At 38.5% G+C, this 26,015-nt stretch overlaps 1 protein-coding gene across 3 annotated transcripts in view; it reads right to left on the bottom strand.

Annotated features, from left to right (window-relative positions):
• The window catches only part of LOC117678617 (prominin-1-A-like), a 37,798-nt gene extending 13,156 nt beyond the window's left edge, over window positions 1-24,642 (bottom strand). Inside the window, exons 1-11 of one of the 3 annotated variants that reach the window (XM_034439903.3) lie at window positions 24,500-24,642; window positions 21,620-21,906; window positions 10,899-10,960; window positions 10,380-10,585; window positions 7,836-7,956; window positions 6,872-6,935; window positions 6,276-6,365; window positions 5,402-5,592; window positions 4,853-4,927; window positions 4,431-4,494; window positions 399-558 (exon numbers count right to left, since the gene is read on the bottom strand). In XM_034439903.3, the coding sequence (XP_034295794.2) occupies window positions 399-558; window positions 4,431-4,494; window positions 4,853-4,927; window positions 5,402-5,592; window positions 6,276-6,365; window positions 6,872-6,935; window positions 7,836-7,956; window positions 10,380-10,585; window positions 10,899-10,960; window positions 21,620-21,749 (1,163 nt within the window). In that variant the 5' untranslated portion in view covers window positions 21,750-21,906; window positions 24,500-24,642. Of the gene's footprint in view, window positions 1-398; window positions 559-4,430; window positions 4,495-4,852; window positions 4,928-5,401; window positions 5,593-6,275; window positions 6,366-6,871; window positions 6,936-7,835; window positions 7,957-10,379; window positions 10,586-10,898; window positions 10,961-21,619; window positions 24,248-24,317; window positions 24,420-24,499 lie in introns of those variants that run through there. The other 2 variants (XM_034439904.3, XM_087872816.1) reach the window with 2 other exon arrangements.
• Between the last annotated feature and the right edge of the window lie 1,373 nt (window positions 24,643-26,015).

The following is a 26,015-nucleotide window of genomic DNA, read 5'->3' as shown; positions in this document are numbered from 1 at the left end:
TCAACCACAAAGTAACTGCATGAAATGGGTTTGCATCCTAGGCTAAAATGTGCTTGGATCATTTGTAGCTCAGTGCATTATGAACACAGGCACTAGAAATTAAAGGAAGTAATGAAAGTAATAAGATCCAATTCAAGCCCAAAGCATAAGAACTAGTATTAAATGCTGATTAAATAGAGCTTTGAACTTTTGCAGATTAGAGGTGCTGCTCATTCAAACAACAATGCTTGAAACACAGAACTCTACAGGCCTCATTTTTCTTCTGAGCTACACAATATTTTTCTATAACTGACCTTCTGCCTGCTAAATTGGAATGTAGATATCATTCCATCTGAACTCTGAATTCAGCCCAAGTAATAATGCAACATATGAAAAATTGAAAAAAGTTTTATTCCTACCTGTAGTCATCATATTTGACCACATGTGGCTTATAGTCATTTGCTGTATTTACAATATTTTCCATGAATGCAGAGATATCCTTCACTGAGATCAGCTTGTGAAACTTATCACTGATTTCATTAATTCCCTTCTTGACACTGCGAAGTTCATCCTGTATCTCTTTAATAATAGGAGCAAACACAGATAAACCCATTATACTATGTGTATTATCATGGACTGCCTAAACAATAACAATTATCCAAGGGCAATGGATATGTTAAGCTCTCCAACTCGTACTCTGTACAGATACAATTCACACTGCATCTTAATTTAAGTGATGCAATTAAAATCTTTTATTGATGCAAATCAAATACTTCTATTAAAGCATCTTTAACAAAGCAATAAACAACAAACAAAGCTGAGTGTAAATTCTGGGAGTGAAGATTACATTTTTTTTTTTTTGAGGGATCAGTTTCCATTAAATGAAATAAACTAAAGTCAGGGTGTAGCAGGAGCAGGAAAATAGCTGCACATGGGAAGAATAAGTAGAATAATTCAGGATACTAAATATGTTTGAGCAAAGAAACTGAAAAACAATATATCATATCAAAACATAGGATATCTGCCTAATACTGCATCAGATCTTCATCTTACACATATTAGCTACACCAGGGGTGTCAAACTCAATTTCATTCAGGGCCACATCAGGATTGTATTTGACCTCAGGGGTATGTGGGGGCGTGGCCAGGGTGGGCATGGCCAGCTCAACATCACTCATGTTGCGACGACCTCCTGCATCCTTCTACCAGCAAAAACAGACCTCATGAGCTCCGTTTTTGCTGGCAGAGGACTGCAGGAGGCCATTGCAGCCGAAAACAGAGCCCGGGAGGGCCGCACATTCCATTTTCGCTGGCAGAGGGCTGCAGGCGGCCATCGCCGCCGCAGGGCCCCCCAAGCTTTATTTTCACTGGCAGAGGCACTGCAGGTGCCTTTGCTCTTTCCAAGGTGGCCCCGCGGGCCAGATCTATGCACCCCATTGGCCAGATCCGGCCTGCGGGCCTTCCGTTTGATATCTATGATCTACACTGTCTAATTTTCTTACAAACTCCCAGGATTTTTAACCATTTTAATGGTTAATTAAGCAAGCCATAATGGGCTGATTCATACATAGATAGGATAAATGTGTGCCTTTACACAGGTGTAAAAAAAAGGAAACTGATTAGACTGTGCAAATCCTCAGAGGGATACTGCTTCTCAACCACTTCTCAACATCTGGGAGTTTTTGCAAAAATCAAAAGGGTACCTGCATAGAAGTCTATCACAGCTTCTCAGTGCCTGAAAGCTTCCTTGCAGCCTTCTTCTTCTATGTGATTGGTGGACTCTCCTCTACCTCTAACCAAAGTTGGAAAAGTCTTCTACACAAGTATACTGCTTCACTGAAGTCTTTCTTAACTTGCACAGATGTTAGAAATAAGAAACTTGGAGATGACATCGGTTGAGGCTAATTTTGTTGCACTCTTGATTCAGTGAGAACATATTGCATCCACGATGTGAATGTCTTTAGAGTGGCAAATAATTACATAAGACAATAAACCACCCAATAAGTTAATACAGTAAGCAAGCAGGCTACTTAATGAGTAGCAGTTCTTCAGACTTTCTGCTATGGATCTCTTAAGTCCTACTTGAAGAAACCAGAGACTGGACCTGGGCTTTTTTGCATGCAAAAACTAGTAGGTTTGGTATATATGGGTACTAATTACTTAATATCTACGCCAGTGGTATCAAACTCGATTTCATTGAGGGTCGCATATTTGACCTCGGGGAGCTTGGGTGGTCGTGGCTAGGGTGGTCGTGGCCAACTCAACATCACTGTCAGGGGCGCCTGTGGTGGCCTGAGTGCTCTGTCAGTGAAAACGGGGTCTCGAGCTCCAGTTTTGGATGTGACAGTTTCCTGTAACTCTCTGCCAGCATAAATGGTGCTTGGGAGGGCCACCCGCAGCCCTTTCAAGGTCCATTTTTGGCTACGACAGCCTCTGGCAACCCTCTGCCAGTGAAAACAGAGCTCGGGTGGGCTATACACGGCTCTCTCGAGCTCCATTTTCACTAGCAGAGGCACCATGGGCCAAGCCTTTGCTGTTTCCAGGGTGGCCAGATCTAAGCACCCCACAGGCTGGATCCGGCCCCCAGGCCTTGAGTTTGACACCCATGATCTATACCATACTGACCATTGTATTCACGCCAAGAACGGAAACATCATTAGGCAAAAAATACTGACACTGACATTAGTGTGTTAAGGAAGCCAGCAAAACTATGGCTTGGAAGGAACTGAAATAATGGCATCCTAGCAGAGTAAAGCATTTACCGTAAATTTCTGAGTACAGTTCAAAGTGCAGCTTATGATTTATAAAGCTGTACACAGCATGGGCCAAGGCCTTTTGAAATGCCATCACCACTTGCCAAAATCATTCGGAGACATCCTACTCTTTGAGGAATATTTGATGAAAACTCAAGAGGAGACATCTTCTATAGCTGCTCTTGGGCTTTGGAGCCCTCTTCCAGAAGTGCCAGGCTTCCTTCTAGCAGGAAACCTATATATTTATTCGGACAGGCTTTGGCCTATACCACAGACCTTTGTATTACAGAGATATACATACAGAGAGATCGAGATACATATATTTTTAACTGTGGGTTAATTATCAGTAGACCTTCAGTCTATATTTTATTGTTATTAATAACTATATATTTAGGATTTATTTATAGCACCTTTCAAAATTATCATTAACTATTTTAAATAAACAGTTGGCAGGAATGCTTATCAAATATCAAGATGACATAAAACTAGGTAGATTGCTAATACTGTAGGATGCTAATACTGTAGGATAGCCCAACCTGGATTAATACTTGGGGCAGTGTTTCCAGATGTATGATTTTCAACTCCCAGAATTTCCCAGTCAGTTTGGCCATTCCTGAAAATGCCAGAAGTCTTAAAGTCTGTATATCTAGAAGTTTTCAGGTTGGAGAATATTGCTCAAAAGGATTAAAACCCAATACAAAATTATATTGATAGATTTAAGAAAAATCACAAAAGCAAATGTACTAATGAAACAAAGGAAGGTCTTCACTTAGGAAAAAATAAAATAAATGCATAGGTAGAGAGCATGGAAGGATATCTGGCCTGATAATGCTAAATCTGAAAAAAAATCTTACAACTGAATAGGAATTGGCAACTCAAAATATAGCTACTCAGAAGTCAAATGCAGTCTTAGACTGTGTGAACAAAACTTCGTTTACCTAGTCAGGAGAAGTTATAATTACATTCTATTCTGAGTACTGTGTCCAGTTCTGGGCAACACTCTTTAATAGAACTTCAGTTAAAAACTTGCAGAAAAGAGCAACAAGGGGATTAAAAGGTAACTCTTATTTTGAAAATGAAGTCAAAGCAAATTGGTATGTTTGGACCTGAGCAAATATTTTGGAAGGGGAATATAAGGAAATGAAGAGGTGTCACACAGAAGTCAAGACCTGTTCTCTATCCCTGAGATGGAGTGATGGTCATAAGAAACAGGAAGAGAGATTCCAGCTAAATGTTAGAAAATTCCAAAGGTCACCTTTTGATAGTGGAACCAAGCATGTGAAACATGGTGAGCTGTCCTTCAGGAGAGGTAATTTAGCATTATTTTGAATGTCTGCATTAAGGAAGGGACTCAATTGATGTACCTAAAAGTTCCCTTCTAATTCTATGATTCTAATGGAAATGTGAGATATAAATATAATACATATATTATAAATTAATTAATTACATTTGTGAGGAAGAAGATAGAAGCCTTTCTTTTGGAAAGATGTGCATACTGGACAACTGTATTTAGCTGAAGTGGGGATGCTTGTAAGGTATCCACAAATGAGGGAGGGATACGTCAGACCTTTTCTTATAAATGCACCCCCTCCCCATATATAATGTCAGTCATGTGAATAATTTCGTACACCTACAGGCCTTTGGAAACCACAGAATAATGTGTGAAATGAAGATGAGATTCTATGATTGGGTTACTTACCAGATACCTCCTTTTTGGTTTGATCAGAGACTTTCTGTGGTATTTCTTCAATGAAATTTCTAGCCTACAAGCAAAAGAGATACAGTCAGACACAGATGAAGACACATACAAACAAAGCTCAGATCTCAGAATGTCAGTCAAGTAAAACATGACCCCAAACTGTTGAACAAAAGACAAAGCCCCAAGAAGATACATTTGCCATTTCCTCAAATTAACAGATTTAATTCCTTTAGAGGACACAGGACAGGTTTCATATAAATAGGGTTCATCAGTCTATGAACAAAATGACTCCAAACAATGACCAATGATTGTTGAAGTGACCATTTTGTCCTGTTCCTCTCATGGGCAGCCCATCTTATTGACACTGGCACTTAAGAGTAGATACTTGAAAGGATAATTGTAGAAGAAAAGGAGGGTGTTACCTTTATTACAGTACTGTTGAGATCTAGACTTGTCAGATTCGATATCAAATTAAGTGGATCACTGACATCAGGAATCTGCAGAAAGAAATAATGCAGAAACATATATTTTTATTGTTTGATCAACCCCAATTAAGCAATGGGGAATGCACTATGTTTCAGGTAGGATGAAGTAAAAACACATGAAGCAACAGCTGCCACATAGAAATGTGTGTATACATATGGATGACTAGGAGTTAATGAACACAGATCTAGACATCTTAAGAACATACTCCTACATTGTAATCTATCCTATATTGTGTTAAAATTGGGGCACGTTTGATCTTATGGCTTCTGATTTCAGCCTCCCATGGGTCAATTATCTCAGCAGTCTTATCCCAATTACATTATGCTTCCTTAGCCTGACTTTTAAGATGTATCATGAATTGCATTTCTATGCCCCCCCACAAACACACTGAACAGTTCACCATACCCATGAGGTCTTTTCCTATGCTGTCAAATAATCCACCCTGCCCATCCAAATATTTCTCTCTCTTCCAAACCCCATTCTACCGTATCAAAATTGGTCTCAGGCGTCAGGTTCTCTACGGACACTTTCCCACAAGAGCTGCCACATTCTTTCAGAGTCTTATTGATCTCATTTCTCAGGTCAGTCAGATTTTTGTTCAGTTCCTTTTGCATTTCCTGCAAGCGAGCACCAGTCTGGTTGACTTTCTGGAGTTCCTGGTCTATGCTGTGAATGTCTATTAAAAAAAAAAGTAGGAAGGACAGAGGAACAAAAGTAGGAAGACTGAGGAACAATTCCCCAACCTGAAGTGACCACTTAGTTCTTGATTGTAAAATAACTCAGAGCTGATCTTGCACAAGATACAAGAAACCATTAAGGAAGGTGTTGGATATGATATTACATAGTCCAGAAATAGAAAGAAGCATGAGAAAGAAGCTCAAAATAACGCCATCTTGATTTTGTTTGTTATAAGATGGGACAGAGAGAAACTTGGACAGGCTATCAAGATTCTGTTATTAAATCCTATATAACAATAAACGACATTCCTAGAATCCCTTTAATGTCTGTTTCTTGAACTGGTCTATCTCAAAAGGCTGGCACTGATTTTGTCCACAGGGAATTACCCCTCAAACGTATAAAACAGAATGGAGTTGATCAATAGGTCTACAGCAGTTTCGTTCCAATGATTTTGCTCTGGAGGGAAAAACAAGAACTTTTTTTCTTGTCATAGCATCTCTTATGATGAAGTTGGCAAATCACTTGTCTCTGGAACTATAACAAAGTCTAGGGTTTTTTCATGAGAACTTTCTGTAAAAGTCCCTTCAACTTCTGAGCTGCCCTCTATTACCAATGTATCTGTGCTTCTACTCTACTATTATATCCCAATATCATTTCCTAATCCAGTCTCTCTTGCAATACCTTGAAGAAGCTGCTCAGTTGTGTCTAATACTTTGTTTGCTCGTCCACCTAGTTCATCCTTAATCTTGCTCCCCAAAGTATCACCAATATCTGCAAAGAAGGAAAGCATCAACACAAAGTTATTAACAAAAATACTTTTTCCACTGTCCTTTCCCTGTAAGACCCCACGGCCATTTAAAATTTTTAGAATGGATGGACAGAAATGTGCAAATGGAAATATGTTTTTGCATATACTTTCTGATTTGACCATACCCATTTTTTCTTCACTTTAAACACACAAGCTCCACAAGAAATGATATGATTCACATCAGTTGACCTAAAAAAGTTTGTGGACTCATGCACTCAAAAATAACAATAAATATTTATATCGCACCTTTATTTTGTACAACTCATAATGCTCTTGCCTCCTATTTCTCTAGAATGGAAACATTCAGAGGTATTTTCCTAATCTGTAATTATAGGATGCAGTACAACAATGACATTTCACAATCTGAGGCATTTCCATTATGTCATTGTGAATCCCATCTTTTACTTTCTTTCATTAAAGACTGCATATGTCTTCCCCCCACCAAATTGTACCCAAGGCATAAACTTACTCGACAAGCTACTATTGACCTCCTCCAATGGCACTTTACTAGAGCTGATGATTTCATTAATCTCCTGTGGGAGAGATGAAATAAAATCCCATTTTAGCACAGAAGATAGCACACAAAACTGAAATCCTGAACTCAGGATTCATGGAGATTATGAGGAAAAACGTAGGATGTCATATACAATTTGAACACAACAGTATTAAAATATTTTTATTGTACCAAAATGCCCTCCTGTATGTTTGCCAGATATAAAGTCATAAATTGACTATTTGTATATAGATTCAGTTGGCAAAGTTGCTTTAACCATCAGAATTGTTGAACAAAAGAGTCATTATATAAACATCAAAGACTGAAAGATAGCGCGCTTAGAAAATAGGTCCTATATTGCCCTGCAACAATATTTGTTGAAGATCTTAGTGGACTACTTCTAAGGAACTATCCTATGTCCTATGAATTTTTTGTCACTGAAAAAAATATGATACACAAAATAAATACAATATTTGATTTCTGGAGGTAAAGGAGGGAGGGAGGGAGGAAGGGAGGAAGAGGGAAAGAGATGTGGCTAATTTTGAAGATAGTCTAGAAATATCCATTAGTACAGAATACAGCAGCTAGATGAATAATTGGATTGGACATTATGGCCATATGTTTCCTGCGCTAGTTCATTTCAAATAAAAACAGTTGATACCAACCAATGAAGCCCTTCACAACTTGGGGCTTTACAGTCATCTTTAGAAGTGCATTACAGTCATTACAGTCATCTTTAGAAGTCCTATCTAAATGCCCTCCTGTCCTGAAGTATGGAGCACGGCCATCTGACTAACTGCTCTCCAATTTTGGCATGGTCTCATTGGAGATAAAGCTCGACAACCACTTTTTTGATACTAAAAACTAAGATGGCAACTGGGACTGATACACAGGATAAAATAGAGCAGTAAAGATATAATATAGAGTATGTCACATTTACCTGAGGTATAGACTTCAGATAAACATTCAGGTTGCTCACTGTATTGTTGAAAATGACAAAACCTTTCCCTAGACCCTGAGATATACGTTGGTTGCTGACATACGCACATATATCTCCAGCCCTTTAGCAGAAGAAGTAAAAAAAGAGAAGAACAAAACTGTGAAGGACAACTAGTAACATCATTCAACAGCCTGCAAACATAGTAATATGTTGAGGTCTTGTCCAACTGGGGCAAGATATAAATGCAGTGAGTGAGTGAGTGAATAAATAAAAATTTACTTAGACATTGATCTTGCGTTAAGTATTTGAAAAGTTATGGGGATACAAATCTTGTAAAATGTTTAGATGTAAATGAGTTGAGGGTTTTTTGGCTTTGCATGATGTATGAAGCCACCAATTCTGCCTTAACATTACCTATGAGCTAGTTTATTATATTCAACAATACATTTTTAAAAATACCTTAGCATTATGTGAGAAGCTGGGCATAATATAAGGAAAAAATAAGTATAATTCAGAGTCAGCACTTAATGCCTTGTATTCTCTCTAACATTACAGAATCATAGTGTGATTTCAGCTTGGAATCCCCTAGTTAGATAATTTGTCAATGTATTTTTTTAATTCTGTAGCACCTGCTGTCTCTAACCCCATCAATTCACTTGTGGTTAACAATGCCATGCATCATCTCTGTGTAATCCTGTGTCTGCATTATCCTGTCTGCATTCTGCCTTTGGATTATGGATTTCCTGTCTGGCCACTCTCAGAGGGTCAGATTAGGTAATCATATTTCTTCAGCCCTTATTCTTAACACTGGTACACCACAGGATTGCATGTTGAGTCCCTTACTCTATACTCTTTATGTGCATGACTGCATTCCCACTCACACTATTATTACTAAATTTGCAGATGGTACAACAGTAGTGGGACTCATCTCTGGGGGGGGGGAATAAGTCTGCCTATCGAGATAAGGCGGACCGGTTGCTTTCGTGGTATGGAGACAATAATTTGGTCCTTAACACCAGTAAGACCAAGGAGCTTATAGTGGACTATAGAAGAAACAGATCAGACATCCAGCCCTTGCTTATCAATAGAGACCGAATGGAGCAAGTGGCCAGTTTTAAGTTTCTGGGTGTTAGCATAAAAGAGGACCTGACCTGGAGCACTCACATTGCACCACTGGTCAAAAGGGCCCAGCAGAGATTATACTACCTGAGACTTCTCAGGAAACAACAACTGAATGAAAAACCACTGGTGGCCTTCTACCCTTGCACCATAGAGAGTATTTTAACTTACTGCACCTGTGTATGGTTTGCCAATTGCACAGTGGCAGATAGGACAGCACTCCAGAGGGTTAACGTCATTGCCCAGAGGATCATTGGTTGCCCTTTCCCCTCTTTGGAAGAGCTTTACAGCTCCTGCTACCTTAAGAAAGTTCAAAACAGTCTTAAAGATCCATCTCATCCTGGGCACCCTTTTTTTGAACTATTACCATCTGGCAGACGGTACAGGAAAATAAAAACAAGGACAAATAGGCTGAAAAACAGATTTTATCCCAGGGCAGTAACCATATTGAATTCTACTGTATAGTGCAATATTAATGCAATATCAGGGGTTTTCAATTCAATTGTATAGAATGTGAAGGATATGTGTTTGTGTTTTATTTTTATAGTTATAATGTACACTGAAGATGGCATTTAATTTCGTTGTACAAGGTGCAATGACAATACAGTACTAATTAACAAAAATACATTATGGCTAACTTTGATCTTTGTGTCCTTCTGGGAATAGCATGGAAACAAATTATATACTAAGGGTTCTCTCTAATGTGTGGGAATTTCTGTAAGGAAAAATAAGGGTGGGTGTGCAGTCCACACATGCTCAAGGGCATATTTATGTTTTAACAATGTGCTTGTTTCTGAAAAGAAGTGCTGAAGGGAGTTTTGGCAAAATCAAGCATTACTAGGAATATTCCAGGCTGCTATCACATGGTTGCACTCTGGCCATAGAGCAAGTTTGTAACTGTTTAGTCCCACACAGTGGAATCTGCTCTCCCAACATGGTCATTTCCTTTAGTGCTTCCCCACTTGGCCCATCCCATCCTAGGCCCAACTTTCAGGAAACCATTCCCCAAGCACAAACAATCCTGACAGACTTGCCAAGGAGACAAAAGAACTGGATCACATCTCAGTTAACTCTGTCCTTCAGCCACTCTGCAAATTATATTAGGCATATCTGCTGTGTTAGTACTATCCATACAAATCAAAGAATCTGATTTCAGTGTATTCCCAGAATGTCGGTCAGGTTGCAAAATCAACAAGAAGCATCTTAAAGAGTAATCAATTTATTATAACTTCATCTTTCATGGATCACTGTAATGAGATACAACTATAAACTTTAAGGTGCTACACAATTCTCTGTCAATGTAAACCAATGCAGTGGTGCAGGAATAGCTACTTTAAATCAGAGACTATAAAGATAAGTAAAAGCCCGTACAGTAGTCACAATGCCACATGCTCATTCTGTTATTCTCCATAGGATGAAACTTACAGAACAACAGCAGTGATACCCAGCAGAAAGCAAAAAAGAGTCCGTCTCTTGCAGGCAGTGTGCTTATTCTGTTTCTGGTACATGAAACCTCCACAGTGTCCACAGCAGCGGCAGCAACAGAAATAGAAGCCCACTAGTGGCACAAGGACAATGAACAGAAGACCAATGACAGTACAAACTAGGAAGCCCGTCTCATACTTGAGCATCTAGACATGGAGGGAAGCAAGAGAGAGTTAATCTGTAGATGCTTGTCCACTTCATAATACAGAGAGAAGGATAGAAGACTAAACAGAAGACTGCCTCCAGGAGTGGGCATATTCCATTGGATTTACCTCAGATACCATCTTGTTTTATTACTTTTACTGCCTAAAAAATCCCCACTAAGCAGCAAGGGTGTTATTTTCAAGTCTCAATCAATTAACTAGATCTATCATCTAGCAAAGGACAAGAAGGCGTCAGCATATCAAGTTTTAGAAATTTCTACATTTTCATTAATCACAAGGATCACACTCTACTCACCTCTTGATACACTGTCTGGTTTCGAAGGAAATCTGGATTCTTGATCACGTATGTCAGGAGATCTAGGGAGAAGGACAGAGAGGTTGATGAAAAATGCTATCATTTATTTACTAACATTTATAGATAATCCAAAATCTGGATTTGTTGAAAAATTCCTGTCTGTACTCTGGGCCACCAGGCTGAAAATGTCATTTCTCCAGCTCCCTTTCTCCAAAGCCAATTTACTACTGCATATATGTATGGAAAATATAGCATTTTTAAAAGAGTGAAGACATTTTTAATTCAAGACAATTAAATGAAAATAATGCCTAGAAAGTTTTCAATATTTTGACTTTCCCACATATTTCTGTTTGGTGTACCACTAACTTAAATGGCCAGAAAAGAAAAGATTACAATGGCATGGGATGCAGGAAGAATCTCATGATCCTTTGCCCATGGGCTTCTGGAAACCTTAGAAAGTCTTAGAACACATAAAGTTTAGTTCCAGGAACAAGAAAGTTCAGATAACTGGATTTAATTGTATCATCCAGATATTCCACAATCAGAGTGGTGCAATACTACATGTTTTGCAAATGTTCTCTGTTTTAAAGGTTATCAGCTTGAAGTGATCTGAAGGAATAGACCAACTGCAATAGAAAATAACCATAACAAATATTTGACCAAGCTGCTGAGCAACGCAGTGCAGATGAACACTACATGGGGATTGGGTACATCTACAAGGAAGTCATCTGAAAATTATAAGATTACAATATATCCATATAGTAATCAATGAACTGCTACTCTGCACCAGAGAAGAACCAATCTGTAGATCTGAAAGTTTCCATTATTCTATCTAATCATGAGTAGCTGGTAAAAACATGGCTCCATGACCAAACATTCTTTTTTTTCATCCTTTTTTCTTTTCTACTCACATGATTGATAATTAACTCTTTAACATTAATCATCTTGTAACAATTTTGTACAAGAGGCAACTGGACTTTCTGGGAATCTCTACAGACAACTTCAATATAGGCGCCTTTATGAATTTTCATATAGGCTTTCTTAATGGTCAACATATCGAATATAGTTTTTATAAGCTAGAACAGTGATGAACAACTTTTTGATGGCCGAGGACCATATTTAATACTTGGGAGGAGATTAATAGATGCTAACAATGTAAATCAGCAGTGTTTAGCTTGTGGATGGCTGTAAGAGTTTTGCAGTAGGCCTTTATTTATTTTTTTAAGTTATAAGGCAGTTTATGACCTACATGTTTCATGACCAAAATGACAGCATGTACTAATTTTCAGATATTAAAAATGCTTAGCATAAGTGTGGTTTTTGCTTGTTAAAATATATGATTTAGTCTGAAGTAAACATTTGACACAAAAATCCCCAGGGTTCAGAAAGAATATCCAAGAGAATATGGGATTTTTTTTAAAAAAAAACCATGTAGCAATAGGGAGCAGCATAGTGGCCTAGAGCTGAAAATGTTCGACTCCCACTCAGCACTCGCACTCAAACCTTCTAAGCACTCAGAAGGTTTAGCGTTCAATCCTACACAGTGATAGATGTTTCTCTATCAAGGTGCAAAGAGAAAGTATCTGCTGCGAACTCTATGTAGGCATCAGGAAGGGCATCTGGCCAGTAGATGCTCAGCTCCAATAGGTACCCTGACTCCACCCCAAAGCAAGAGATTACAGAGTCGTAAAAAGAAAAAAAAAGTGTGTAGCAATTGTATTAAATGCTTTTCAGGTTTGGAAGCACACCTATCAGGCAGATTGATGCCTCAGCACATTTTATTTTCATAATTGTATATTGTGTGAGAATTGATGCTGCCATCCTTTATCAAAAAACCTCTCATCTTGAAATGTAGCCTCTGAGCATTAAAATCTTTTTGTAGTTTTCCAGCCCCCTCTCAGCTGTTTGTACTTCCAGTAAAACTCACTTTATTTGCATAAATACCTCCCTTGTTTACCCATAGCAAACATTTTTGGTTTTGTTTCCTTTTAATGCATTGTCCCAACTTTCCCTTATGATCTGGGTTTTCTTAATGCTACCTGGGGAACTAATCTCCTCTGAAAGGCACTCTATATAACATACAAATAAATTTACCAGTAACGGAATTAGATTTAATTTAAATGACTTAGATACAATATAAATTTAAATGAGTTAGATTTACTAAGATCTCTTGTGACAAGTAAAGAAAGCACTGAAGAAAGCACATAAAGTGTTTTACAAAGAATGAGAAGTAGTTCTTTTATAAAAAGAAAAGCAAGCTTCTGATTTGCAGGAGCACAGTTTGCATTTGGCAAACAACATTTTTGCTGGGATTGAAGCTTCTGTAGACTTCTTTGCACAAGAGAGTTTGAGCATTGCATCCTAAACATCTAAGATAAATCAGTAAAATAATGTTAAAAAGATATCTCTGTTTGAATGCAGGCTCTATCCCACAGAGGAAATCAAATGATGGAATGTAGTCTGGATTCCCAGGAGTGAGGGGCTGCATTCCAGAGGACCAAGAAACCATGAAGCTTAAATAGTTTGGTTGGGAGAAAGAGGGTCAAGATAGCTGCTCCCTTGAAGTTCTCAGACAGGTCTTTAATGATGCAAGTAATTGCTTTAGTTTGGCAAGATTTCTATCTATAGGTAAGGAACAATAAAGGAAACTGCTTACAGTGTAGTAGAAGTAACTCTGCATATCTTTCTTGGGTTTTGGAGCCTAGCATCAAATTACTTGTTGCTTTACCATAACATAGGACAGAATAGGAAAAGGGAAACAATTTTTTTTTTGTTCAAGAAACTTTTCTTTAAAAACCTCTTAAACCCAGATAACTAAAGGGCAGCATATTCTGCTTCATACCAGCAAAGCATTGGAAATGGCTCTCCTTGCCTCCTAGGAAAAACATCAAGGCAACATGAAGGAAGACAACCTGATTTCTTACAGAAGGCTGCTGTGACCTTGCTTACCTTTAGCTCTTACAAATAATTTCTATAGGGATAGCTCCGCTGGTCTTTTACTTCCTTGCAAAGTACAAGGAAACAAGTAACAGTATAGACATAAGACATGGACGCATGAAAAAAATTGGCACAAATAAAAGGATATAAATAGGCAAAACATAGCCATAAACACATATAACCTCCTGGCTCAGAACTTTAGTACAAACTTGTTTTTTCCTTCATTCGCCTATAATATTTATGTGTTTAAAAAAATCACAGGTATTAAAATCATTAGTTGTTCTGGGATGGCCAGAACACATGGCCAGGACATGCTAGGCACTGTCCTGGCTGTACATTCCTTATCATAACAGGGTTTGGATCTCTTAGTGGATTGGTATTAAGAAGAGGTAGGAGAAGGTTAAATATATTTTTGAGCAAAGCTAATGAGACTTTGAAAAATTGAGATTATTTCAAGGTCATTTGAAACCAATTCAGTTGGGTAACTTGTGGGACTTCAAAAATTGATTTGTGGCTAAAGTCAATTTATATATCCACATTGATCTAAGATACTTTCCAATGGTATTTTCTTATTCTTAAGAGATTTCTGGTGGCTCTACTTACTTCTTATGGAAGTGAAAATTCTTAATAATGGTAGCTGATCACTTTCAAAATGAAAAGTTACTCTGCAACTTTTGCAATGAGATATATAGCCACTAGAGTTAGATGTAGAGAGTAAAGAGGGTGGCTTTGAGGCAAAAAGGGAAGGAACGTTTCCAAAGAGTGCTTTGAGTTATTTATCAAAATAATAAAGGCTTTATTGTTAGTCCTAGTATAATATGTATGTACAATGTCAAGGAAAGCTATAGGAGGCTGATAGCTCTGACTATCACACAGGGGATATTCTACTCAACATTGGATCGCAATATTGGAAATGTCAAAGAATTCCCCTCTTAAATTCTAGGAACAATGGAATACTGTAGTCTGATTGTACAATGTTCAGGTGACAGCATATTAGATAAGGTTATGGCTCCTATTCATGAAGAAGAAATATGATGTGTGGATCATGGCAATAAAAACCAGAAAGAGGCAGAGAAGAAATCTTACCTCTCTTCATTCAGAATCTAGCTCCTGCTAAAGCAGCTTCTTCCTACTGTGCTCTGCATTGGGAGAGCTCCTATGCTAACTGAATTTCTGTTTCTGATACATAGGATACTGAACTGATGTAGGCTTTGGTTCACTTAATAGGATTAGTAGGAACCAATCAAAGACTGATCATTCCTGGTAGTAGAATATGAAGAAACCACATTTGGGGGTTCAACTTCTCATCAATTAAAATGATTTTATAGGTCATCCAAGGAATGAATGCAGACAAGAAACTGTCTTTATGCTTATTCATATTGCTTTTGGCTGAGGAGGATAACTGGCTTAGCAGGATAGCAGGGATAACTTAGCAGAGATAGTTTAGCAGGATAACAGAAATAAATTAGCAGGATAATTAATCTTGGCTTAACTGAAGATAACTGTCTTCAATGTCTTCACTGTTTCATTTATATTTAAGCAAATGAATTCAGAGTTAACAGTTTAAATTTTCTCATTGGTCCATGTCATGCTATTCTGTAACTTTTATAGAGATTGCAGCGATTGTCAGATAGAATCATTATTTAAGACATTACTTGATTATCTGGATGCATTGTATGTTTAATATATCTTATTAAATATTCTAAAGTAACATATTTGTGGTTAAATTTGCATTATTGCAATGCAAAACTTGCAAACAATCAGTAGATGAGGTGGATGGACAAATTTTACAGACACAGTAATAATTTATTTCTATTCCTTATTTATTATTTATTTTATATGCTGCCTTTATTATTTTTACAAATAAGTCAAGGCAGCAAACATACCCAACAGACCTTTCTCGTCCTATTTTCCCCACAACAATTCAATGAGATGGAGTTGGGCTTAAAGAGAATGACTGGCCCAAAGTTACCCAAGCTGGCTTTCATGGCTAAAATGGGACAAATGCATAGTCTCCTGTTTTCTACTCTGGTGCCTTAACCACCAGACCGAACTGGTTCTCTCTACTGTTCTGCTGCTATTTCATGTGTCACTTTTATCTGGGAATGCAAATGAGTTTTGATTTCTTGGTTAATTCAATCAAATAAATGTCACATCCATGCATTTATATCATTGTTTATTATCTCCAATTGTTTAGTTTTTCTACTTTTATATTTAACATAAACTTTAAATATAGGATAAAATTGTAGCATCTGTTATTACCAACTTATAGACATTTTTATATATTAACTAATATTATACTATGTGATACTACATAAATACGATACATAATATATAGCTATCAAATTTTATTTGTGTATGTGGGTGTCACAATATAACTAAGGTTTATCTCATGTTTTTATATTATCATGATGATCAGTTATCATAATGGCAATGTTAATTTGAAATTTTCTTATCGGCAATTACCATTAAAAATTAGTATTTCCTTAAGTGAAAACAGGATGAGTTACTTACCTTAGTAAAAAAAAAAAAAAAACCCTATGGACCTCTAAACTGCCCTTCATTAAACTTTCAAATCTTCAAGAAAACTTTATTCTAAACCCCATTCTAACTGTGGAAAATTTAGAATAAATTAAGCAAACTTAAGTAGATATGGCACAATGGCATGATTTAAAACTAAATGCACTGATACGTTAATCTATAATCTACAGAATTATATTACACTGACAAATGTGATATATTTTAATGGAGGGAGAAAGGAAAACAAAAAATCCAAATGTACAAACTAGAGAAACTGGTTAAATTTTAGTATTATCAAACTTGTGTCTTACTGGAATGTGATCCAAAATATGAGTCAGCTGAGTGATCTTATAAAAAAGAGATGTAGAAGGAAACAGTAAATCAAAATATTGAGCTATAATTCACAGATGTATTTTTCATAAGGCTAAATGTATAGTATTGCACTTTTCAAAGAAAAAGAAATACTCCAAAGAGTTAAATTTAGGACGGGGGGAGGGGGGACTGCTGGGTTCTATTTAATTCATAGCTCTAAACAATGGCAACTAGAAAAACAACTGAACGTTTTAAAAACTCACATGATAAAAGATAACGAAAAGCCATGTACAGTGTGTATAAAAATTATCCAAACATACAGTGAGCACTGATAGGTCAGGGGACATGATTCTAAAACAAATTGGAAAGTTTTATAGCCTAGAATGTTGATAATTAGAGACCCTGTTAAGAGTTGTCTGAAAAGGCACCATCCTTCCTTTACCAAGTCACTTCTGTATCTCTTTTCTCATCTTAATATGCTGGTTTCCCTCCACCTACTCTAACTAATTTCTTTATTCTGCATTTAGAAACAGCTGCCTGGTGGTTAAACAAAAAATTAATGATTGACTGAACTGGAACAGCTCCTTTACAATAAATAAAAATGTTGGTACTCAAGCTTTTAATGAAAAGCACAGCAACTGCCAATGTGTAAAATGGACTTCAAAACAATCTTCATATCATCCTCAGCTCCCCACAGCCTATTATCTATCTCCCTTTCCAGGGATAGGAACATTTTTTACATTTAATTGAAAATACATACATACATACATACATACATACACACACACACACACACACACACACACACACACACACACACACTCTTTCTCCAGACACTGTAAAAAAATAGCCACAATAACAAAGGTCTGTGACTGACAGAATGGCTAAACAGCTAAGAAAGAGCTGGATTCTGGCAATTATGTGGCCTTGTTGATTAGAATACCTACTGCCTAGGTCCAGTGCTTCACAGGCAAACTCTGTCTAAGGAATCATTTTATGATTGTGTAAAATTGCCAATAGAAACATCCTGGCAGGAAAAGCCACCATACATATATTTTACCTGACACCTGATATCCAAGCAAACCTAGCATTCTTAAGAATAAAAGAACTGGTGCCTTCATGGAAAGATAACTGTTAAATACAACAAATACACTGTTGCTCAATGCGCCTGCTGACCTTAGATTCATTTTTAAAGGGTAAGATAAACTAAGAGTATATATTTCTTAAATAGCTGCTTGCTATTTAATAATTAAAGAGAAGTAATAAAACACAGAGACCAACAACTAAGAGGGGAATAGATGGCTATTCTTCAAAGCAAAATATTGCACCGTGGGCCTTTAAAGTTACTTATATCTAACTAATTTGTAATTTCATACTCAATGATTGAAGGTCCAGAAGAACAATAATTAGAAGAAGACTCTCAACTTTCATTAGCTATTATTCTCAACCCTTTTAAACTGCAAGAGACTAAACACAGAAGCTTAAAGAATTTTCTCTAACCTCAAAAGAGAAAGAAGCAATAACTTTCAGGAAGGACACAAGGGTTAGATTATCAAGTTGTCTGCAATCTAAATACAATTTAACATGCAACACTATTGTCAAAAGGATCTTAACATTTTGAGTTGCATCACAAGAAGCATTATATTCAAGATAAGAAATCATAGCCTCAGGGCCTGCCTCATTATTCTAAAGAATGAAGCAGCCTCCTTAGGGTCAAACTGATACAGCCATTCGCATACTATTTAATCCTCTTTCTGTCCTACCTTTGTATACAATGGGGAGTGTTGTGTACAATGTGTTAAAGCTAAAACTGTGCAGTGCTTCAACTGAGCTTCAATTCAATATGGATAGAAAACAACTTGACTATAATTAAGCATGCTGTAGTTACTAGTGCATTTCAGGTTAAACATTTGAATGAACAGCATGTTGGCTGCCTTAGAAATCAGGATAGTTCAAAGCACAGACTTTGGGCTAGTAAGAGGAAGGAGACACTGCAAAGCCATCTCTATAAGCTTTGAAGAGATCTATACTAGGTTTCTAATTTATTTTGAAACACTGTTCAAAGAGTGGTATTGTATTTAAATCTTGTGCAGACACAAAATGTAAAAAAAACCCTTATCCTATGTTAATTTTTTTTCAGGGGCCTGAAATATCTGATTCAAGGGAGAGGGCTGTAGAGGATAAGGTAAAGGTTCCCCTCGCACATACGTGCTAGTCGTTCCCGACTCTAGGAGGCGATGCTCATCTCCGTTTCTAAGATGAAGAGCCAGCGCTGTCTGATGACAATTCCATGGTCACGTGGCCGGCTAAACATCAAAGGCGCATGGAACGCTGTTACCTTCCCACCAAGGTGGTCCCTATTTTTCTATTTGCATTTTTTACATGCTTTCAAACTGCTAGGTTGACAGAAGCTGGGACAAGTAACGGGAGCTCACTCCATTATGCAACACTAGGGATTCCAACTGCCGAACTGCCAACCTTTCTGATCGACAAGCTCAGCGTCTTAGCCACTGAGCCACCGTGTCCCCCTAGGTTAGGCTACAGGTGCTTTAGGCCTTGCTAGGAACTCTCTCTCCACTGTATCAGATACAGACTTTTATTTCTCTCAGGTGTTTAACCCTGGAATATTCTTAATAAAAATATGTTTTTTATTCTGCTTATTAAAATATCCTATTAAAATGTTAAAAGTACCACAGAAATATTTTTTAAGAAAAGAAACAAGACACCACTTTCTCCAGCTTATTCAGTAGTGGTCAATTTCACATTCTTCACTTCTGGAATCAAAGCCACAAGAAAGAAAAAAGGGCTGGGAAGCCAACCTTGATAAATAGCCCAGGAGAGGCTATAGCTCCTTCACCCCACTGCCCCATTTTTCCTATTAAAACACAGTCCTGTTGCATGTCAGCAGTGGCAGAATTAAATGAGTGGAGCGTTGCCATTGCACTTACACTTACATTCAGCCATAATATTGAAGATTTCAGAAGACTGTTCTAAAATAGTTCATATATTTATTGCTCTTTTAATTGATAAAAAGGAGCATTTTCTGATTCTAGATTTTATATTTTTTAAAATCCTGCCTTTATTATTTTTATAAATATCTCAAGGCACCAAATGTTCTAATACTCTTTCCTCTTCTTATTTTCTGCACAATTAGCAATCCTATGAAGTGAGTTGAGGTGAGAGAGAGAGAGAGACTGGCCAAAACTCACCCAGCCGGCTTTCATGCCTAAAGCAGGACTTATTTTAAATTACAAATTTTGTGCAATTAAATTACAAATTGTGTAAATTTTAGGATAACTATACCATTTAACCCTTTTGAAGTCTTCCACAGAAGTTTCATTTTGACACAATTTATTAGAAAACAGCATTAATCTTATAACCAAAATTGCATGAAAACAAGTGGAAGGTTTTGTGGTTGTTCTTCTGGGACCACCTATGAGTAAAAAAAGATTCTTGGAAACAAGAAAAAAACTTGTGGGTTCTTTTTTCATTTAGTTCTACTCCATGGTGAGCAGATTCCCTATGCCTTTCGTCCTTCACTTTCAGACTATGAATTCGGTTTCTAGCATCTGCCTATAATTCAAGTGGACCTTTTGCTTCTGTTCTCTTTTTCAAGTGACTGCACAGTTGTCAGATCAAATGCTTGTTAGGTTCTTTGTTCTTATTTACACAAGATTCTTTGCACTTTAAAAAATCTGAGAAGAGTTGATTGACACTGGAGCTGGACCAGAAAAAGAAAGTATTTTCTAACTGGCATAAAGAAAAATCTATTTGTAAATAGCCTATTTTTACTGTAAGCTGGAAAAACAGGTTATCCCGAGTTCAGATCAGGGAGGAAGACGTGTATGTAGAATGCCACAGACAGGTCTACTATATAGTAGTCAATTTCTCAGAGGGATCGGAAAGCAAAATTTATGTGTGGAGTCATGTTACAGTTTCAACACTTTAATATGCATCGGAAACATTTGACCCCGAACTCAGGTTTCAGAGGTATCAGAAACTGGAATTGTGGTAGCAAACCACCAGAAGACAACAGTGAAATATTTTTCAGGTATTTTTAATTGAGAAAAAAAATGGAATATACATCGTTCACATTTAAAAATAGATATATAATAAAATGTTCTAAAAATGAATGTCTCTTGGGACGACCAATCTGATCCATTCAGGCTATTGCCACCCACCGAAGTCTGTGGCTACATTTTATTTCTAATGAAAAACAAGGTTGGCCCAGAACTGCTTTTCATTAGTAATGTTCCTTAAACTCATCTCCTCAAAAGAAAAATATTAAAAATGTATAGCAAATTACTGACGAACATAAATCTTACCGATGGCAAGGGGATTAATTAAAACTATTTGAAAATTAATGCTATTTTTTCTGAACAAAATTATAGCAGTCATTGATTTTTCAATGAATATGGGCATTCTCCAAAGGTTAGTTCATCTTTTTCAGTATGTGAAGAAAGAAATATTGTGAAATAAATAAATGTACCATAAACAAATAGTAGATGATAGTTACCTATCAGGCTCAAGTATACAAATGGATTAACCGCCTCCTAGCACCCTTATTATCATACCATTCAGAATTTCAATGCCAGTTAAACCTGGTACAATAAATCAACACCTTTCTCATTTCAGCACGGTAGCATTGAGTATTTTGTTTCCAATACTGTTTCATTAAGACAGTTAAACTGGCTTTCCCCCACAGTGCCATAGCAAACTCACTGCCATTTGCACTGCCTAGCCGGCGTCAACCTTGGTATTCAAATAGTTAAGACTTTCCTAAGAATTCTCAAATGTGTGTCCTTTACAACATTTAATCTGAGACGTCCACACAATGAGAAAAAAACAAACAAACAGCTGACCAAGTTTTATGAAGAACCCAATGGCATTCTGTACTAAAATGGTTACATTTGATGATATGGAAATGGTTCCTGCATCATTATAATTCTTACCTTTGGGGAAACTGTTGGGTTGCACGATTCCCAAGTAACCGTGCACCATATCGAACAAGCCTTGTAAGTCACCATGTGAGTTACTGGGTGGTTGGTGATAGACAGGTTGTGTGAGGTTTCGAAAAGGCATCTTCAGAGGATGAATAGGCAGCACAATCCCAAATCCTAGGACAACTTGGAAAGCCTTTGTGGATCTTCAGGAGTTTTCTTTACAGGAATCTCTGCCCAATGCTACTTCTACTTAGATATAATACTCTTTGAAGCTTCCTCTGACTAGCACAGGAAACCTAGGTGATGATAAAGCAGGAGTGTGTACCATAAAGTATGTATAACCCAGCAACCACCAGGAAAAAGTCAGATGAAACATCAAACATAATCAGCTTCCTTATGAGGACAAAAATAGGATAAGGAAAGTGGTTAGTGTGGATTTTATTGGATAGGTGACATTCAACTTTCAGTGCTCAAATAATGGAAGGGAGGGTTGAAAAACCCAAAGCCCCTCACCCACTTCTCCCCAAATCAAGCCATAAGTATATATGAACAGTCTGAAAAAATCAGACAAAGCCCATCTCAATCTAGAATATTGCTTCTCACAATGGCCTATCAGACATCTCTTGGGTGCTGGAAGGAAAATGCAGAGGTATGCCTTTCTCCTGCTCTCTAGGAGGCAAGTTATCCTAGGGAGCAGGAGAAATCAGGGGTAACTCTGAGTAACACTTGACAGGTTTGACAGATCTATCCTCATTAAATTTATCAAGTCCTTTTTTAAGACAATCCAGGTTAGTGGCCATCACCATGAACTCCATGTTATAGCTATACATTACATGAAGAAGTACTGGTGTAAGGTGGAGGTACTGTTCTAAATCTCCTTTGAATCAGTTCCATTGGATGATCCCTGGTCCTAGTGTTTGAAGAGAAGATTGAAACAAAAAACCCTTCTCTCTGATGTATAATTTTTTTATGTCTCAGTCACATTCCCAATCAATATTTTTTTTTCTCCAAACCTAAAGAATTTTAGCTTTTTCTCAGAAGGAAAATGCTGAAGCCCTCTCTATTTGCCTAAATACAGCAGTTTCCACAAAACATTAGGGAGAAGGTGTTCCTTTGCACTCCCCTTCATTTGAATACTTCCTATTACTTTCCCTTCTGCCAATCTGAGTCACCAACAGGACACAGACATAAAGTACAGTGGTTAGTGGAGGAGCTGTGGACGTAGAAGAAAAATGTCAGTGTAAAATATGGCGGAGAAAGGCCCTTATTTAGCAGGTCCATATTAGCAGATGCTTAGTTGCTATGTTACTGTTAGATTGTAATAATTATCTCATAATTCAACAGATATTGGGTCCTTGAAACACCTGTGTCACCTACTTTAACTAAAAGATTATCAGATTTATGAGACATAATGTTAGAAACCCTATCCTTTAATACCTGCTTAACACAAGTATTCCGAGAGAGTACTTTTCTACTTTCACATTTGGAGGGAGGGAACCAGTGGTGGGATTCCGCCAGTTCGCACCAGCACCACTTTGGGAGAACCGGTTGTTAACTTTCTGAGCAGTTTGCCAAACTGGTTGTTGGAAGAAATCATTAGGGCAGAGAACCGGTTGTTAAATTACTTGAATCCCACCAGCGGAGCGAACCCCATGTATTCCAGTGCCAGTGTCACAGATTAATGGGGGATGAACATGATCCAAGTTGCTCCACTGCACATTCCCTACCCAGCCAGCCAGCGGTCCTTAGTTCATGCTAAAGGGCAGGCTGTTGGGGGATATTTCCTGTTCAATATTTGTCTGCCTTCCCTTCCAAAGTAACACCCAGAGGAAAGTACAGCCCTGGCTACCTCAGCTTCCCATGCACCTTTTTAAAAATAACCCCCAGCTTCATCCTGACGCCTTGTGTGTCCAAACACACTTGGCCAATAAAGAATTCTATTCTATTCTATTTTTCCTGCCTCTCCCTTAAATTAAGATGCCCCGGATGGGAGGTGGGTCCAACTTCGCTGCCATCCGTCCAAATTCTTCCAAAAGTTGCAGAGAAAAAGGAAAATGACTCGCCACCTGGGAGGAGGTTCGGGGAATGAGAAGGACCGGAAGGGGGCCGCGGGCGCCGGAGGAGAAGGCAGAAAAAACAGGGTTTGGCTAGCCCTAGGAGTGCGCCTTTCCCAGGGTTATTCCGCTCTGGCAGCGCCATAAAACTATTGTACTCAATCCTTAGTGAACTGCACCACAGCTGCAAGTCCTCCCTGGGTTAAGCAAACCCGGCTTCATGTAACACTCCCGACCTTTCCACACAGAGAAGGAAGAAGATGATGATAGATAGATAGATAGATAGATAGATAGATAGATAGATAGATAGATGAGGGGAAGAGAGAGAAGTAGCGGTGAATCGCGCGGGTTCAATCCGGACCAAGGCGCGTTGTTGCTCAGCTCCGATTCAACCAGGCTCCGAGAGTTCTCCGCCGCGCGATTCCTTCCCCCCCCCAACCCCCCATTCCAACTCCAGCTTTCCTTGGCCCTGGAGAGCGAGGATTGCGCGCGCGAGCCGTCCGCAAAGTCTCAACTTCCCGTCGCTCCATCTGTTCCTCGATCTCACTTCTTTCTGAGGAAAATTCACGAGCCGGAGTTAACTGGGGGTGATGGACCCCCCACCCCCACCCCACCCATCCACCCCTCCCGCCGTCGGAATAGAAGAGGCTCACTTAATGCTGCAGCTCGGCGAACACTGGGGGGCGCCGCGCCTGCGAAAGGAGACCCAGATCTTTAAGGAGGGTCGAGGCGAATTCCCATAGCGGATTTGCCCTGCATAAGGAGGGGCTGGGCACGCGAGATTAGTTTCACTACCCTTGGGATTTGATCCAATCCCCGCCCGGCCTTTCCTTACCTTCTGCGCCCTCGTTTTCTCTCTGGGCGGCTTGGCTATTTTCTGACCTCCAAAAGTGCGACTGGTGCGACTCCACCTCAATCCGGAGCAACTGGAGGCAGCGCTTAATGGCTGGTTTCCTTAACGACGTGAGCGTGGAGTCCGAAGCAACGACGAACCTTTAGACCAGAGCCGGGAGTTTGGAACCTCCCGAGAATCCTTCGCCCCCATTTTCTCCGCAGCCCCGCACGGAAGAGTTCTCCTTGACTTGTTTTTCATGAGTGGTGCCTTCAGTTTCCAACCGGCGGCCCTCGGATTCCAAGGAAACAAGTTTTAGAAAACTTGTGAACTTTTTCTTGGCCAGCGGCGTAAGGTCGCCAAGGGCCCGCCTAATGCAACATCCTCCTTTGGCAAACGGGACTTCAAAGGTTTCTCAACAAAAGTAGCTTCGCACTTCCTCTGTTGAAATAGGGCCCTGAAATTGCAAAGGTATCCTGTAGTTGTTAAATCCCCCTCCCCGTTGATGGTTGTTGTTTTTTTTAAACCCTGTCAATTCAATCCATTTTTAATACCTCTAACTTTCCTCAGAAAGATAAGACAGGGTGTTATAAAGCATGGAATTGGAGGATCTGCAGGAAGAAACCATAGGTGAGATATTGCTGAAAATATGAAATCCACCTAGTTACAATTTCTATGGATTGGGAACAGAGAAATAACATTGAAACTGCACACCCGGATAAAGTGATATGATGTTTGAAGTTGCACTCTGGGTTTAACCTAAAGCAGCTGAAATGAAGAAAAATTATTGCTAGCCTCATCCTTGTTATTTATTTATACTTCCTATTTCTTAACTGCCCATCTCCCTCAGAGATGTTGCCTTGAGATATTTTCCTAAAATGGACTTTAAATTTTTCTTATAGCAACATATCTTATTCTGCTTCTTCTGTGATTTGGAGAGCTTCTTGTAGCTGTCTGATAGTGGCTAACTTTCACCTAGGATTGTCCCAATATAAACTGGGCTCCTGCAAGAAAGTTCTTCTATATGTGACATCAAGTGAAGAATACTTAACAGGGACTGGATCTGCAGAAAACACTGAATTGCAAACTAGCTAACCACATTTTAGCTTATCATGTCAAACAAATGTAGAAAAGTGGTTAGAGAAACTCTTAATTCTTTAAAGATACGTAAATCTATCAGCCACATCCAAACACTATGGTTCTTTCTTTAGCAACTTTGCTAATTGTGACCCCCCCAGGACTCAACACTTTCTAATACAGGGGTCACCAACCTTTCGGACCTCAGGGACCACTAAATTCATAATTTTAAATCCTGCGGACCACTAATATGTTCTGCCTAATGACCGGCTGGGTGGCCATGGCTAGGTGGTTATGTGACTAGGTGGCTGTGGCCAACTCAATGTCACTCATGTTGAGGAGCATCTCACCAGCCTCTACTTGCCCCTCCTCTCTCAGCCACTTCTCCTCTCTCTGCTGGGGCTCCTTAGGGCCCCAACAGGAAGCAGCTCTTGGAGCTAAG

The sequence above is a fragment of the Pantherophis guttatus genome, chromosome 6 (genome assembly GCF_059756535.1).
Source record: "Pantherophis guttatus breed Tessera chromosome 6, ASM5975653v1, whole genome shotgun sequence".
Classification (NCBI taxonomy): Eukaryota; Metazoa; Chordata; class Lepidosauria; order Squamata; family Colubridae; genus Pantherophis; species Pantherophis guttatus.
This window is presented reverse-complemented; position numbering and strand designations above follow the sequence as displayed.